The following is a 17,917-nucleotide window of genomic DNA, read 5'->3' as shown; positions in this document are numbered from 1 at the left end:
CATAAATATTTACAATTGTTATATCTTCTTCTTGGATCGGTCCCTTGATCATTATGTAGTGTCCTTCTTTGTCTCTTGTAATAGTCTGTTTTAAAGTCTATTTTGTCTGATATGAGAATTGCTACTCCAGCTTTCTTTTGATGTCCATTTGCATGGAATATCTTTTTCCGTCCCCTCACTTTCAGTCTGTATGTGTCCCTAGGTCTGACGGGGGTCTCTTGTAGACAGCATATATACGGGTCTTGTTTTTTGTTTGTTTTTTTTTGTGGTACGCAGGCCTCTCACTGTTGTGGCCTCTCCCGTTGTGGAGCACAGGCTCCGGAGGTGCCGGCTCACTGGCCATGGCTCACGGCCCCAGGCGCTCCGCGGCATGTTGGGATCTTCCCGGACTGGAGCATGAACCCGTGTCCCCTGCATCGGCAGGCGGACTCTCAACCACTGGGTCACCATGGAAGCCCTGGGTCTTGTTTTTGTATCCATTCAGCCAGTCTTTGTCTTTTGGTGGGAGCATTTAGTCCATTTACATTTAAGGTAATTATCGATATGTATGTTCCTATTCCCATTTTCTTAATTGTTTTGGGTTTGTTATTGTAGGTCTTTGCCTTCTCTTGTGTTTCTTGCCTAGCATTTGTTGTAGAGCTGGTTTGGTGGTGCTGAACTCTCTCAGCTTTTGCTTGTCTGTAAAGGTTTAAATTTCTCCATCAAATCTGAATGAGATCCTTGCTGGGTAGAGTAATCTTGGTGGTAGATTTTTCTCCTTCATCACTTTAAATATGTCCTGCCACTCCCTTCTGGCTTGCAGAGTTTCTGCTGAAAGATCAGTGGTTAACCTTATGGGGATTCCCTTGTGTGTTATTTGTTGTTTTTCCCTTGCTGCTTTTAATATGTTTTCTTTGTATTTAATTTTTGATAGTTTGATTAATACATGTCTTGGCGTGTTTCTCCTTGGATTTATCCTGTATGGGACTCTCTGTGCTTCCTGGACTTGATTAACTATTTCCTTTCCCATATTAGGGAAGTTTTCAACTATAATCTCTTCAAATATTTTCTCAGTCCCTTTCTTTTTCTCTTCTTCTTCTGGGACCCCTATAATTCGAATGCTGGTGCATTTAATGTTGTCCCAGAGGTCTCTGAGACTGTCCTCAGTTCTTTTCATTCTTTTTTCTTTATTCTGCTCTGCAGTAGTTATTTCCACTATTTTATCTTCCAGGTCACGTATCCGTTCTTCTGCCTCAGTTATTCTGCTATTGATCCCTTCTAGAGTATTTTTAATTTCATTTATTGTGTTGTTCATCATTGTTTGTTTTCTCTTTAGTTCTTCTAGGTCCTTGTTAAATGTTTCTTGCATTTTGTCTATTCTATTTCCAAGATTTTGGATCATCTTTACTATCATTATTCTGAATTCTTTTTCAGGTAGACTGCCTATTTCCTCTTCATTTGTTAGGTCTGGTGGGTTTTTATCTTGCTCCTTCATCTGCTGTGTGTTTTTCTGTCTTTTCATTTGGCTTATCTTACTGTGTTTGGGGTCTCCTTTTTGCAGGCTGCAGGTTCGTAGTTTCCGTTGTTTTTGGTGTCTGTCCCCAGTGGCTAAGGTTGGTTCGGTGGGTTGTGTAGGTTTCTTGGTGGAGGGGACTAGTGCCTGTGTTCTGGTGGATGAGGCTGGATCTTGTCTTTCTGGTGGGCAGGTCCACGACTGGTGGTGTGTTTTGGGGTGTCTGTAGCCTTGTTATGATTTTAGGCAGCCTCTCTGCTAATGGATGGGGCTGTGTTCCTGTCTTGCTAGTTGTTTGGCATAGGGTGTCCAGCAGTGTAGCTTGGTGGTCGTTGAGTGAAGCTGGGTCTTGGCGTTGAGATGGAGATCTCTGGGAGGTTTTTGCCGTTTGATATTACGTGGAGCTGGGAGGTCTCTTGTGGACCAGTGTCCTGAAATTGGCTCTCCCACCTCAGAGGCACAGCAGTGACTCCTGGCTGGAGCACCAAGAGCCTGTCCTCCACACGGCTCAGAATAAAAGGGAGATAAAATAGAAAGAAAGAAAGAAAGAAAGAAAGAGGATAAAATCAAATTAAGATAAAATAAAGTTATTACAATAAAAAGTAAGAAATAATTATTAAGAAAAAAAATTTTTTTAAGTAAAAGAAAAAAATCCCGGAGGGTTAGAACCCTAGGACAAATGGTGAAAGCAAAGCTATACAGACAAAATCTCATGGAGAAGCATACACATACACACTCACAAAAAGAGGAAAAGGGGAAAAAATCATAAATCTTGCTCTCAAAGTCCACCTCCTCAATTTGGGATGATTAGTTGTCTATTCATGTATTCCGCAGATGCAGGTACATCAATTTGATTGTGGAGATTTCATCCGCTGCTTCTGAGGCTGCTGGGAGAGATTTCCCTTTCTGTTCTTTGTTCTCACAGCTCCCAGGGGCTCCGCTTTGGATTTGGACCCGCCTCTGCGTGTAGGTCGCCGGAGGGCGTCTGTTCTTCGCTCAGACAGGACGGGGTTAAAGGAGCAGCTGACTCGGGGGCTCTGGCTCACTCAGGCCGGCGGCGGGGTGGGGGCAGGGAGTGCGGGGCGAGCCTGCGGCGGCAGAGGCCAGCGTAACGTTGCACCAGCCTGAGGCGCGCCGTGCGTTCTTCTGGGGAAGTTGTCCCTGGACCCCGGGACCCTGGCAGTGGCGGGCTGCACAGGCTCCCGGAAGGGAGGTGTGGATAGTGATCTGTGCTCGTCCATAGGCTTCTTGGTGGTGGCAGCAGCAGCCTTAGCGTCTCATGCCCGTCTCTGGGGGAAGAGGATTTTTACATGGTCTCAAACTCTCTTTTGAATCAGGAACTCTGGGGCTGGAACCCAGTCATCTGTGTTTTCACATGTCCTCCTGGGGTTTCTGATACACGCTAGACAAAGTTTGAGAACCAGTGATCTGCTAGTGTTGCAGGGCCTCCTGAAGAGGTGGGGATTGGCTGTGCCTCACGGTGAGGACAAGGACACTGCTAGCAGTTCTGGGAAGTACTCCTTGGCATGAGCCCTCCCGGAGTCAGCCATTAGCCGCACCAAGGAGCCTGTAGCCTCCAGTGCTGGGTCGCCTCAGGCCAAACAACCCTGTTGTGTGTTTTTGAGAATCCATATTTGCCCTTTGTGATCCAGTCCAGGACATAATCTTGGCTTCAGTCTCCAGGGGAAGTACTCTGTATGTCCTGTGAGTATTGATTTCAGGAAGGACACAGCTAGATATTTCTGTAGGGGATTAGTTAATTAATTTTTTACTGTAAGGAAAGTTGTATGATGGATATTAAACTGATTATTTTCTTGGACTGAATGAGAACTCCATGTTACTACAAATATGAGTAGGACCTAAAAGTCTTGTCTTGCTGAAATCTGAAATCTTGATTAGCCTATACTGAGCTGCCAGATATATATAGGATCTTCACTCCCTCAGCAGTCAAGATGGCATAATACACTTGTTTTTCTCTGGAGAATAGTGGGCAGTGACTGAAGATTTCTCAAGGGTCACTCATGATGGGGTTGTACCTTTCCATCTTGAAATTTCTGAAAATAATTGAGTTAAAAGATAAACATGTTGCAAAGGGCATTCGTGCTTCTGGCCATGATGGAGTAACTGAGACCTAACTAACCTTCCTGAATAGATAACTAGAAGTAGATGAAATTTGTGAAACAACTACTTTCAGAAATTGGACACCAGGCAGTGCAGGACTCTGATCCTCAAGAGAAAGGAAAATAGCAATGAACCACATACAACCACCACTTTCAGGCTTTCGCTTGGGAGGCTATCTTAGCTCGGGCTGCCATAACCAAATCCCACAGACTGGGTGGCTTGAGCAACAGGAATTTATGTTCTCATAGTTCTGGAGACGAGAAAGAAATAAACAAGGTGCTATCAGGGTTGGTTTCTGGTGAGGCTTGTAGGTAGCTGTCTTCTCACTATGTTTTCAAGACATAGTGGAGAGACAGATCTGTTGTCTGTTATAAGGACACCAAGCCTATAGGATTGGGGCTCTACATTTATGAATTCGTTTAACTTTACCTCCCTGAAAGCCCTGTCCCTGATGTATAGTCACAGTGAGGGTTAGGGCTTCAACATATGAATTTCGGGGGAAGACAATTCAGTTCATAACAAAGGCACTTTCCAGGCTAAGATGCAGAGAAGGGGGATCCCCATCAAAGCATAGTCATGTTACTAAGTTGAGGCAGATTGGAATTCATGGAGGGGGCTAGAATTTGTAGGGCAGACAGCCATAGAAGAAGGAGCTATGCAAAGAAACGGCCACAAGGGCTTCCCTGGTGGCGCAGTGGTTGAGAGTCCGCCTGCCGATGCAGGGGACACGGGTTGGTGACCCGGTCCGGGAAGATCCCACATGCTGCGGAGCGGCTGGGCCTGTGAGCCATGGCTGCTGAGTCTGCGTCTGGAGCCTGTGGTCCGCAACGGGGGAGGCCACAGCAGTGAGAGGCCTGTGTACCACAAAAAAAAAAAAAAAAAAAGGAAACGGCCACAAAAGTCTCCATAGGAGTTTCATTGAGTGTATTGCTGAAACTTCATAAGGCTGGGCAAAGAATGGGTAGTTGGCAAGCTGAACAAATTACCTGAGCTCAAAAAGGCTGGGAAACATTCATGTTCTGAGCTGCTAGAATGGAGAGTTACACATTTAGGCCATTCAGTAGAGACCTCAGAAGGGTCACATCTTGGCAGTAGGGCTGAACTGCCCAGAGTAAAGATTATCTTAAACTCACACTCATGAATTTAATAACAAGCCTTGAAAGGTTCAGCATGATCCAAAAGTAACCAAGCTGCCTCACTGAACAGTCTTACACCTTTTGAAGGAATTCACAAAATTCAAAACTCCCCAATGCAGAATTTGCAGTGTTAATCCATTAAAAATTTACTGTACATAGAAGCTGGAAAATGTGAACTATAGTCAGCAGAAAAACCAATAAATAGAAAGCACCGAGAAATGACTAACGATAGGATTAGCAAAGATTTTAAAATAGGTTTTATACATATGCTCAGATATTTAAAGAGAAACATGAATACAATGATAAGAGGAATTGGAGATACAGAAATGGAACCAAATGGAACTTCTAGCAATGAAACCATACAATATCTTATATGAATAATTCCCTGGAGGGGCTTAAAAGAAGATTAGACACTGATGAAAAAGATCAATGAACTTGAAGACATAGCAAAAGAAAGTAAACTGAAGAAAGAGAAAAATCCAAAGTGGCTACACCAGTTTACATTCTCACCAGCAGTGTTCCAATTTATCTACATCTTCACCAACACTTGTTATTTTATCTGACTTTTTGATTATAGCCATCCTAGTGTCTGAAGTGGTATTTCATTGTGGTTTTATCTGAAATTTTGATAACTAATGATGTTGAGCATATTTTCATGTGCTTATTGGCCATTGTATATCTTACTTGAAGAAATGTCTATTCATATCTTTTGCCCTTTTTTAATTGGGTTGTTACTCATTAAGTTATAAGAGTTGTTTATATATTCTGCATGCTAGACTTCTGTCAGATATATGATTTGCAGGTTTTCTTTTTTTTGTGGGTTGTCTTTTTTACTTAACGGTGGTGTCCTTCGAAGCACAAAAATTTTTAATATTGGTGAAGTTCAGTTTATCTTTTTTTGTTGTTATTTTTGCTTTTGGCATCATATCTGAAAAACCATTGCCTACTTCAAGGTCATCAAGATTTATGCCTATTTTTTTTGGTAAGAGTTTTATAGTTTTAGTTCTTACAGTTGGGTCTTTGATCCATTTTGCATTATTTTTGTATAGGGTTTAAGGAGGGTTCCAAGTACAGTTTTTGCATGTGGAATACATTTGCTGAAAAGACTATTGTTTCCTCATTGAATTGTGTTGTCACCTTGTCAAAATCCATTGACCATTCTCAATTCTATTCCATTGTCTAGCCTTATACCATTAGGGCACTATCTTGATTACTGTAGCTTTATAGTATGTTTTGAAATAGGGTTTGATGAGGCTTCCACCTTTGTTCTTCCTTTTCAAGATCGTTTGGGCTATTCTGGGTCCCTTGGCATTTCCATATGAGCTTTAGGATCAACTTGTCAGTTTCTGCAAAGAAACTAGCAAGGATTCTGATAGAGATTGTTAATCTGTAGATTATGTTAAATCAGTTTGAAGAGTATTGTCATCTTAACAATATCAAGTCTTCTGATCTGAGAACATGGGTGTCATTCCATTTATTTAGGTCTTTAATTTTTTTCAACAATGTTTTTGTAGTTTTCAGTGTACAGGTCTTGAATTCTTTTGTTAAAATTGTACCCAGATATTTTATTGATGGTATCATAAATGGAATTGTTTTCTTAATTTCATTCTTAGAATGTTCATTGCTAGTGTATAGAAATACAATTTATTTTTGTACATTAATCCTGTATTCTGTAACTTTGCTGAACTCGTTTATTGGTTCTAATATTTGTGTGTGTGTGTGGATTACGTAGGGTTTTCTATGTATAAAATCATTCCATCTGCAAATAGAGATAGTTTTACTTCTTTTCTTTCAGATCTGGATGCCTTTTATTTCTTTCTCTTGTCCTGACGAGAACCTCTCATACAGTGCTAAGCAGGAGTGGCCAGAGCAGACATCTTGCATGTTCTTGATTTTGGTGGAAAGCATCCAGGCTTTTACCATTAAGTATGATGTTACTTAAAGCTGTGAAGTTTTCATAGATGTCCTTTATCAGGGTTAGGAAGTTCCCTGCTTTTTCTGCATTTATTTAATCATGTCTCTCCCTCCCCCCTTATTCTACACTATTATATTAATTGATTTCCAGATGTTAAACCAACCTCATATTCCTGGGATAAATTTCATGTGGCCATGGTGTGGTGTATAATCTTATTTATATGTTACTAGATTTGGTTTGCTAGTATTTATTGAGAGTTTTTGCATCAATATTCATAAGCAATATAGATCTTTAGTTTCTTTTCTTGTGCTATCTTTGATTTGGTATCAGGGTAATACTGGCCTCATAGAATGTGTTGGGAGGTGTCTGCTCCTCTTCTGTTTTTCAGAACAATTTGTGAAGAATTTATATCATTTCTTTTCTGGACGTTTGGTAAAATTCACTAGTGAAGCCATCTGGACCTCAGCTTTTCTTTGTGGAAATTTAAAAATTACTAATTTTATATCTTATAGGCCAAGTCATATTTTCCATTTCTTCTTATATCAGTTTCAGTATTTTGTGTATTCCTGGGAATTTGTGCATTTCATTTATCTATTTTGTTAGTATAGTCCATAGTATTCGCTTATAATCCTTTTCATATCTGTAAGTTTCGTGTCTCCTCTTTTGTTCCTGTTTTAGGTAATTTGAGTCTTCTCTCTTTTTTCCCTTGGCCGGTCTAAAGGCTTGTCAATTCTGTTGATATTTTCAAGGAAACAACTTTTGGTTTATTGATTTTTTTTTCTGTTGTTTTTCTATCTGCTGAAAACCAATAATAAAGAGAAAAACCTTATAAAGCAGCCGGAGGAAAACAAGACACATTGCTTATAGAGGAAGAGGAAGCCTTCCAATACAGAAGATAAGGACACTACACTTAAAATGGATGCATTGAATTTCTTGTAAAAATTTGGTTTAAAAAAAAAAACACATTTCCTTTGAGTCTGAATACTGTCAGTTTGATCTCTGCATGAGACAGTATGCTTTGCAGGGAAGAACCCTTTCCCTGTCCCCGAATTCCCAGACAATACCATGTCCCAGAGTTCTTCATGGTGGAGGTGATGGTTTTTCCTTCCAGTACAAAAGGAAAAAACAACAAAAAAAAAGCAGGCCCTGCTGAGTGTAGGCAGGAGTCTGTGCTGATTATGATGCTTTTAGTGAATTTTTTTTCTCCCTTCTTTTAGCCCTAATCCAGTCATTATCAGCCTCAGCCGCACTTTAGAATCAGCTGGGAAGCTTTAAAAAACTACTGAAGCCCATCTCCATCCTAGACCAACTTAAATTTAGAATCAGCTGGTGGAGCCAGCCATCTGAGGTGTGTGTGTGTCTGTGTGTGTCTAAATATAAAATATATGTATGTGTGTATATAAATATGTATATTTTGTGTATATATAAATATAAAATATATATGTATATTTTATATGTATGTATATATATGTATGTTGTGGTTTTTTCACTTAACGTGAAAATTTTTAAATATATACTGAAATGGTGAGAATAGTGATCTTTAAACTGGGGATATGAGGACACCCAGGGGTGAAGGATTCTCCAGGGGATCAGCTTTAGCTGAATATCCAGGGTAAAATTGACACCCCAAATATGCTTTGTCCAGTTTCCCCACCATATGGGGTGCAAAATGGAGATGGTTCTTGGTCATGAAACAGATACTATTACACATAAACGCACAAACACTGTTGGGAGGAAAAATTTTCTTTTGTCACCTTAGGTCCTAGTGCTTGGGGCCTGTGTATTAATTGACAGCCGCCAGTTTGAAGATCACTGTCAAGGGGTTTGCAATTCTTTGCTTTAAATCAAATTTTAAAAGGGTGAGTATAAATTTCCACTAAAATTTTACTTTCACTTAAAATTTGTCATGTTTTGATCAATTATGTGTTACTAGTAATGGTAATGTTAACTCAATCAAAATAATTTTTTTGAACACTTACAGCTTTAAGATCATAAGAAGTGAAGTTTAAAATTTTTTAAAATAAAATACTTTTGTAGTCAAATACTTTTGTAGTCAAGAAGTATGAGCAGATGATCAGTAGTAGATCTTCAAGCATAAAAATATATCACAGTCCAATAAACTTCTTTGAAGGAAGTAGGGTGAAAGTGTAAGTTCAAAAAGAAAAAAAAAAGAATGATGTTAAGAAGAGTTAGTCAGGGACTTCCCTGGTGGCGCAGTGGTTAAGAATCCGCCTGCCAATGCAGGGGACATGGGTTTGAGCCCTGGTCCAGGAAGATTCCACATGCTGCGGAGCAGCAGCCCGAGCGCCACAACTACTGAGCCTGTGCTCTAGAGCCCCCCGAGCCACAACTACCGAGCCCACGTGCCACAACTACTGAAGCCCACGCGCCTAGAGCCTGTGCTGCAACAAGAGAGGCCACCTCAATGAGAAGCCCGTGCGTCGCAACGAAGACGAGCCTCTGCTTGCTGCAACTAGAGAAAGCCTGCACGCAGCAACGAAGACCCAATGCAGCCAAAAATAAATAAAATTTAAAAAAAATATATTTTTAATGGATAATGACGGGTATCATATTGCTATGGTATTTAGATTCCACTGGATTCATTTCAGAAAGTAACGTTTTATTTCAAAATGTTAAGATTTATAATACATTGGAAATTAGATTCTTTGCAATTGCTTAAACTTGTGATGAATCATTATAGATGTCAACTGAAAAATGTACAAGGGAGAACATGCATTAAAAAAATTTTTTTAAGGGCTTGAGAAGGGAAAAGTGAAGATCACTGCTCTAGATGGATTGCTTCGTTTCCTTCTGGAGGGCCAAGGACCATTCACTAGAAGGTAATTTATTTTAAACCTTTTCTTCATAGTTTAATGAAGCAGAAGTTGATTCATACTTCACAACTTCATCTGTATTAGGACTGATAACTAATAAACTCTGCAAAAAAAAGTGTGCTTATGGAAATTACGTGGATGTGTTTTGTATGTGCACGGCATTTTCTATCCATTCTCTGTCTGTGAAAGACAAATATGTCTGTATAGTACAAAGTTACTTTTGCTGTTGTCAGTACTTATCAATATAGCTTATGTCACAGCAATAATTAAATCATTCACTCTGATAACAGCCTCCAGTTCCTGTTAATTTTTAGTCTATGTGACCTATGTCTATAATCTGTTTTTTTTTTATTAATTTTATTTATTATCAGACCTCTCGGCAGTGACAGCGTGGAGTTGCAACCACTGGACCTCCAGGGAATTCCCTAGTATGACTTTTATTAGCAGGAATAGCTACCAATGAAACTCACTTTGGTGTATGTTGCTCACACACTATTAGAACTACGCAGAGGCCCATACACTGGATGTGCTCTTACGTTTCAGTTCTCCAAGGCTTTGCTGACATGCTTTGCTGCCAGCTTTACCTGAAGCAGAAAGTTTTCATTTCTTATCAGTTACATTGAAGTGCATATATGTATCTTCTCAAAGATGATCATTTTATCTGTTCAAAATGGTACACATAAAATGTAAAATATGCATGAACAAAATAAAAAAGTGAAAATCCTGAGATCAGGAATAAATGGAGACAAGGATTTGTAGTCCTGCTTTAAGCTTTAAGTACATCAATAATTCTTTTGAAATTTACATCTGGAAAAACCTACATATTTAAGTGTTTTCTTCTCCCTCAATTTATGCAATATTACTATATGACAACTTTATGGCTAGAAGAGTTTAATTTTTTTTCTTTTATTGAAATATAGTTGATTTACAATATTGTGTTAATTGCAGGTGTATTGTGTTAGTTTTCAGGTGTATGGCTAGAAGAGTTTAATTTTTCTTTTACTGAAGTATAGTTGATTTACAATATTGTGTTAAGTTTCAGGTACAAAGTGATTCGGTTATACATATCTATATATTTAAGTGTATACTTTTTAAAAATTCTTTTCCATTATAGGTTATTACAAGATATTGAATATAGTTCCTTGTGCTATACAGTAAATCCTTGTTTATTTTATATATGGTAGTGTGTTTCTGTTAATCCCTCCATCCCCTTTCCCTTTGGTAATCATAAGTTTATTTTCTATGTCTGTGAGTTTGTTTCTGTTTTGTAAATAAGTTCATTCCACATATAAGTGATACCATATGATATTTGTCTTTGTCTGACTTACTTTACTTAATATGATAATCTCTAGGTCCATACACATTGCTGCAAATGGCATTATTTCATTCTTTTTTATGGATGAGTAATATTCTATTGTATATATGTACCACATTCTCTTTATCCATTCACCTGTTGATGGACATTTAGGTTGCTTCCATGTCTTGGGCTATTGTAAATAGTGCTTCTGTGAACACTGAGGTGCATTTATCTTTTCAAGTTAGAGTTTTCGTCTTTTGCAGATACATGCCCAGGAGTGGGATTGTTGGATCATATGGTAACTCTATTTTTAGTTTTTTAAAGAACCTCCATACTGTCCTCCATAGTGGCTGCACCAATTTGCATTCCCACCAACAGTGTAAGAGGGTTCCCTTTTCGCCCCACCCTCTTCATCTTCAGCAGCATTTATTATTTGTGGACTTACTATTAGTGACCATGTGAGGTGACACCTCGTTGTAGTTTTGATTTGCATTTCTCTAATGATTAATGATGTTGAGCATTCTTTCATGTGTTTGTTGGCAATGTATATCTTCTTTGGAGAAATGTCTCTTTAGATCTTCTGCCCATTTTTTGATTGGGTTGTTTGTTTTTTTGATATTGAACTGCATGAGCTGTTTGTGTATTTTGGAAATTAAGCACTTGTTAGGCACATCATTTGCAAATATTTTCTCCCAGTCAGTAGGTTGTCTTTTTGTTTTGTTTATGGTTTCCTAGACGAGATTAATTTTTTTGAAGAGGTTTTTATTGTGAAAAATGAGAAAAAAAAACACACCCCATGAATTAACAGAATAGATTCAAAACCAAGATTACCTGAAACAGAGAAGTGGAAAAATGGGCAATGATAAATAAAATCTGTGGCATATCCCAATGCACTTTTGGTATACATAGATACTCAAAATAAAATTTATCATTATTGTTATTTTTAACAACTCAGTCCCTTCAGTAAATACAGTTGCCTTGAAATATGACCGTAAAAGATAGCTAGAAGTAGATATAAACATGTTCATTTTTAATACATTTTAAAGAAGCAGCATAAATTGCTTTATTACACATAAATTATTTTAAATAAATAACATTTTATTATTAAACATGAAGCAAAATTGTTGAAAGATGTTGTCTCATTATCCTGCCAATCTCCAGTTAATCAAGGCCTTATTCAGTATCCACTAGGGCTCAGCACACCCAAAAATAGTGTTTAATGATGTACAAAAACAGATCCAGTTAAGGCTTTGTTGTGATTGTTACACGTTATACTGTTATATGCTATTTTTCAGAGCTATATTGAAACATATTAGCTCAATTAATATTTCTGTCTCACTTTATAGAAAATAAAATTTCACTTATCAGTGAAAAGGAAGAGGCAAAAGGCAAAAATAAGAAAGAGAAAGAGACATTTAGCATTGATCAAGACGTAAGCCTCGGAACCTCTTTTTCAGAAAGCAGTGGAGATTAGCAAGAATGGAAATGAAAAAATAAGAAAATTGAATTCTCAGTGTTGACACAGTTCCTAAAAAGTAAGATAATTAAAAGCAGCTTTTTAAAAAAAATTATTTTATTTTTGGCTGACCTGTGTCTTCATTGCTGTGCACGGGATTTCTCTGGTTGGGGTGAGCGTGGGCCACTCTTCACCGTGGCGCATGGGCCTCTCATTGCGGTGACCTCTCCTGTTGCGGAGCACGGGCTCCAGGCGCACAGGCTTCAATAGTTGTGGCACGCAGCCTTAGTTGCTCCGCGGCATGTGGGATCCTCCTGGACCAGGGCTCCAACCCGTGTCCCCTGCATTGGCAGGTGGACTCCCAACCACTGCACCACCAGGGAAGCCCAAAGGCAGCTTTAAAACATTTTTTTTTCTATTTTAATTTTTAAATTTTGGTTGCGCCTGGTCTTAGTTGCAGCAGGTGGGCTCCTTAGTTGTGGCTCTCTGGCTCCTTTAGTTGGTGGCACGTGCTCCTTAGTTGTGGCCTGTGGGCCCCTTAGTTGTGGCATGAGAACTGTTAGTTGTAGCATGCATGTGGAATCTAGTTCCTGACCAGGGATCGAGCCCGTGTCCCCTGCATTGGAAGGCAGATTCTTAACCCTGTGACACCAGACAAGTCCCCTAAAGGCAGCTTTAAAAAAAAATTTTTTTTTAATTGAAGTATAGTTGATTCACAATGTTGTGTTAGTTTCTGGTGTATAGCAAAGTGATTCGGTTATACATATTTTCTTTTTCATATTTTCCATTATGGTTTATTACAGGATATTGAATATAGTTCCCTGTGCTATACAGTGGGGCCCTGTTGTTTATCTGTTTTGTACATAGTAGTTTGTATCTACTAATTCCAAACTCCTAATTCATCCCTCCCCCACCCACTTCCCCCTTTGGTAACCGTAAATTTGTTAAAGGCAGCTTTAAACAAAAAGGTGGTGAATGGATTAATACCAAGACCAGCCCCTAGTCTCCCAGTAGCTCACCTGCTTCGTGCTGCCCAGCACTCGGCCCTCCCTGGGATACAGCATCCTTCCACTCTTCCTGTCCCTTCCTTCTCCTCCCCATGCTTCCTCAGCGGGCTCTTAGTAGGAAAACAGTATGATTTAGTACCTCACGCTAACTGATCAATCACCGGTGGATAGGCTTAATCTCTCTTGCTACACCTTAGCACCAAATGCGTTATTCACTAGAAGGAATGGCCCCTCCAACTACATTCCTCCCTCTCCCAAAGAACAGGGAACTGAGAAGTCAGAGAAGTTCAGGAGAGGGCAGGGTTGGGCGGTCCAGTCTTTAGGGTTCTCCACATCCGACTCTCAACTCTGCTTTCTGCTCTGAAGCATCTTCATCACTGAGCAGAGGATGCTGTGCTGGGCCATCATTGCAGATCCAGCAACATCCCTCCTCCCTCCCCTCAGAAGGGGAGATACATATTGTTCCATAACCCTTTGCCGGCGGGAACCATTATGTTTCCCCAGGGGGAGGCAGCTGCCTGAGGTGTGGGAGGCGGGAGAGGAGCAGCAGCCATCCTTCACCTCTGGCAGGAGGGTGGACTTGGGGAGGGGGTAGCTGTTTGTCTTGCACCGGCCGGGATGTGAGGCTGCAGCTCTTCCTCGGTGCTGTTGGCTTCTTGGCTTCCTGAGATTCCCTCATTTCCCCAGCGACCTCAGGGCAGTTCCTTGACCTTCACTTTCCCAGCCTTTAGGAAGGGGAAGGTTGTGGAAGCACCTGCTCCCTCCCTGCTTTCGGTTTTCCTGGTGGAACTCTGGCTGATAGGGGCACTTTGGCTGACTTGCTTGTTCTCTGCTGTCCTCAGAGTGAGTTGTTAGTTTTCCCACCAAGAATGCAAACCAGTGATGACTCTGGATGTGCTCTAAATTTGTAATTAAGCACATTCCTTGGTATTTCCTAGTCATTTTATACACTTTTCTTGAAATCTCCGACACCCCCTCCTGGAAAGACTCAAGAAAACAAAGGAAAGCACCATCACTGTCGTTAAATCTTTTCATTTATCAAAGCTGCTATTGTTGTTATTGTATCTTGCTTCATACCAGAATTGTGACAAAGGGCAATTAGTTTTAGAGAAAGTGAAGAAAGGTAGGAAGGTTGCTTTAATTTTTCCCGGACCTGGCTGGAGGGGAAATTCACACATCCTTCCAGTTTATGAAACAGGCGTCGGATCTTTATTAAACTGGCTAGCAGAAGAAGGTCGTCCCCGTTCAGGTGTCGGAGTGCTGGAATCTCTTCAGGGTTTGGTAGCTTTTCAGGAAAGAGAGAAGGGAAGTTCAGGGTCCAGGGTGGAAATGGTGACTGCAGAAGCAGGGGGTGGGAGGAGGCGAGAGGCGACACTAATCTGGGGCTGGATTCCCTCTTGAGTCTAATTATCTATAAATAGGGGCAGTGGTGTTAATTCTAGTCTGAACAGGAATGAGTTGAGATGCTCTGGAGATTTGAGAGACTACAGCAGGCCACACCACATAGAAATCGGATACTTTCTTTCAAATGCTTACAATGTATTCAAGTCATTTACCGGCATCTGCTGGGGGAAGCACAGAGATGCTGCAGGCACCCCGTCCCTGGGACACGCCCAGTGCGGAGAGCGTGGTGGGTGCGGGCCTAGAGGCTGGAAGGCCCTGAGCTGGGCTTTCCAGAAGGAGCCGGGATGACTAAGGCACCTTTCCTTCTAAAGCGCGCCCCAATCTCCAGGAGGCCCTTCCACACGACCCTCCTTGCCCTCCACCCTCCCCACTTCCTTACGGCCTTGAGTGATTCAGGCTGATGCTGTCTCCTCGCAGCTGCGGGAAGGTCAAGGGTCTGTTAGGGCAGCCTCGCCTGAGGTGTTTCCCAGCTGCGGCTTCTGAGGCAGCGCAGGAGGGCTGTATAGCCTCGGCGGGGCGGGGCGGGGCTAAATGCAAGCCCACCTACTACCTCCTGCAAAGCTGAGTGACCTCTTACCTGCCAGAGATGTGAGAACTCGCAGCATCTTCCTGCATTTTTATCCCTCCCCTCTTTGGAAGGGAGGAGGGAGGGAGGGAGGAGGGAGGGAGGGAGGGGGGAAGGAGGATGAGATGCCTGAGTAATGAGGATGGATCTCCATTTTTAGTTTTCCTTCGATCCCAAATCCCATAAAATGGCAGAAAACATTTTCAGAGAGTAAATCAATAGGAAATAGGAAAGATTTTTTTTATCTGCAGGAATAATCTTAAGGAATTCCTGAAAATCAAGAAGCAGCTGGGACCACATCCGTACAGAGATAAATGACCAGATGGAACCACTAATCCCAAACACACACATTCTGAGATCAAAGTCAACAGCAATGGGAGGAGGAGCGGCCTTGAGGTAAATATTGCCATGGTCCCCTGGCCTCCCCTTTGTGTTGAGCCGCGGTGCCCCCAGGCTGAGGCTGGAAGCCTGGCGCTGGAGCTCGCCTTCCACCCCTCAGCAGCACATGCCACTCCTCCACAGTTAGCAGAAGGACACTTCGGTAAGGAGAACATGCAGGAAAACAGGGCTTCTCAATGAGAGGCACCAGATTTACCTGTCAGAGATGCTAATATCCAGGGAAACAGACCTTAGAATATATATACACATACATATATATGTGTGTGTGTGTGTGTGTGTGTGTGTGTGTGTATAGTTAATATTTTCTGAGGGATTTGGGAGAATTGTTGTCAAGGAAAATAGAGGATTTGGAACTTAGTTCTATGCACATAGAAAAAAAGATACGTTACTTTTAGAATAACCATTAAAATATAACGTATTAAAACATCAAGTCTGTTAAGTTGAGGAAAGCAACAAAAGTTAGATGTGTTTGCAGGGACACATCTAACTCAAAACTACATAAAAAGGTTGCACATCAAAGGATGAAAAAAAGATGTATGAAGCCAGTGCAAACTAAAAGAAAGCAGGTGTAGCAATTTAACATCATATGAAGTAGCATTTAAGGCAAAGACCATTAAGAGGGAAACTGGGAATAATACATATTGATGACATTAAATTTTTTTGTCAAAATAGAAACAAAAACCCTCAGTGATATGCTGAGTCATGTAATGGGCACAGCTGAAAGGCAAATAAATGAGGTGGCCCAGGGGTGAAAAGTATAACTCACCATGAAGACAGTCGACACCTTTAATTTCCTAACCATAGAGCTTTAGGACAGATAAAGCAAAACCTGATAGAAATTGTAGGAAAAATGTACTAATTCAGTCATATTGGGAGACATTCATACATCTCTCAGAAATAAACCAACCATAATAAAAAGAAAAGGATATAGAGAGAAGTGTAAATAGAACATTTAGACATATACAGTTTTGTGCTAGTAAACCTTTTGGGGGGGTCAAATATACATGGAACAGTCATAAGTTATGTCATCAACCACCAAGAAAATATCAGTACATTTTGAACAGCAGGGAAAAAATACAAGCCATATTCCTTGACCATTTAGAAGTTAACAAGAAAAAGAAAAAATTTAAGAACTCTATTTGAAAATTCAATAACTACTGAGTTGAAGAAATCAGAATACAAATCATAAACCCTTTATAGGTGAAAGAAAATGGGAGCCCTACATATTAGAACCTGTGGCATATATATGTGGCCAAAGGGGCATTCAGAGTGCCAGGGTAGGGGTGGGGGTCGTGCGAGTTTACATGGGGTGGTCAGGAAAGGACTCCGAGAGCAGAAACCTGAGGGAAGTGCAGCAGCTATGTGCTAAATGGGGGAGGAATATTTTAAGTTGAGTGAATAGCGAGTGCAAAAGCCCTGTGGCAGCGACATGCCTGGTATTGTCTAGCAACAGCAAAAAGGCCAGGGTGGCTGAAACAGAGTGGGTAGGAAAAGAGGACTACAGAGGGAATGTTAATAGAAGGAAGTCCAGATCACATACAATATTGCAGTTATAAGATCTTGGCTTTTACTGTGAGTAAGGTTAGAAGTCTCCAGTTTTGACCAGACTTTTGTTTTCAAAATATCACCTCCACTATCATGGCAGAATTGACTTTGGGAAGACCGGAAGCAGGGAGACTTAGGAGGAGGCTACTGTAATAATTTAAACAAGAGATGGATTAGGTACATGAGGCAGATAAGGGTGGTAGTCTTGAAGGATGCCAGGAGTGATAGAGTCTGGAGATATGTTGGCGGTAGAGTTTATAGGACTTGCAGATGAAAGATGTGGGGTTGTGAAACAGAGAGGAGGGTAGCAACCCCCAAGTTTTGGGTCTGAGCAACTGAAAGAAAGCAGTTGCTATTTCCTAAGATGGAGAAGACCCAAGGTAGAGCACGCTTTGAAATGTCATTTTGCTCTGTGAAGTTTCTAAAGCCCTTTAGACACCAGATGGAGATGGAGGGTTGGAATCAGATCTGCAAGTTTAGAGTTCCTGGGAGATCCACCTGGAGATAAATGGAGGGGTCATCAGCAAGCAGATGGTATTTCAGGACAGAAAACTAATGAGATCACCTAGGGAGTGAGTATAGCTAGAGAAAAGATGAGCCCAACGACAAGCCCTGGAGCCCCTCAATATTTAGAAAAAGGCAGGGGTGAAGAAAATAGGCAAAGAAAAATGAGAAGGAGTAGCCCTTGAGGTAGAAGTAAAATCAAGGGAGAGTAGGTCCTGGAAGCAAGGGAGGAAATTCTTCTA

The 17,917-nt window shown here is 40.8% G+C and overlaps 2 protein-coding genes across 3 annotated transcripts in view; one reads left to right on the top strand and one right to left on the bottom strand.

Moving 5' to 3' along the window:
• The window catches only part of SELENOT (selenoprotein T), a 79,033-nt gene that overhangs the window by 38,402 nt on the left and 22,714 nt on the right, over nucleotides 1-17,917 (top strand). The window contains exon 1 of one of the 2 annotated variants that reach the window (XM_049710219.1): nucleotides 2,545-9,504. The exons of the other annotated variant lie outside the window; for it this stretch is intronic. Coding sequence (XP_049566176.1) covers nucleotides 9,456-9,504 — 49 coding nt within the window. The 5' untranslated portion in view covers nucleotides 2,545-9,455. Of the gene's footprint in view, nucleotides 1-2,544; nucleotides 9,505-17,917 lie in introns of those variants that run through there. 2 annotated transcript variants of the gene reach the window in all.
• The window catches only part of ERICH6 (glutamate rich 6), a 34,161-nt gene continuing 30,437 nt past the window's right edge, over nucleotides 14,194-17,917 (bottom strand). The window contains exon 14 of the mRNA XM_004278173.3: nucleotides 14,194-14,543. Within this exon, the coding sequence (XP_004278221.3) occupies nucleotides 14,280-14,543 (264 nt within the window). The 3' untranslated portion in view covers nucleotides 14,194-14,279. The remainder of the gene's footprint in view (nucleotides 14,544-17,917) is intronic.

This window comes from Orcinus orca, chromosome 5 (genome assembly GCF_937001465.1).
Source record: "Orcinus orca chromosome 5, mOrcOrc1.1, whole genome shotgun sequence".
NCBI classification, from domain to species: domain Eukaryota; kingdom Metazoa; phylum Chordata; class Mammalia; order Artiodactyla; family Delphinidae; genus Orcinus; species Orcinus orca.
The sequence above is the reverse complement of the archived record's forward strand: the minus strand, read 5'-3'. Positions and strand labels throughout refer to the sequence as shown.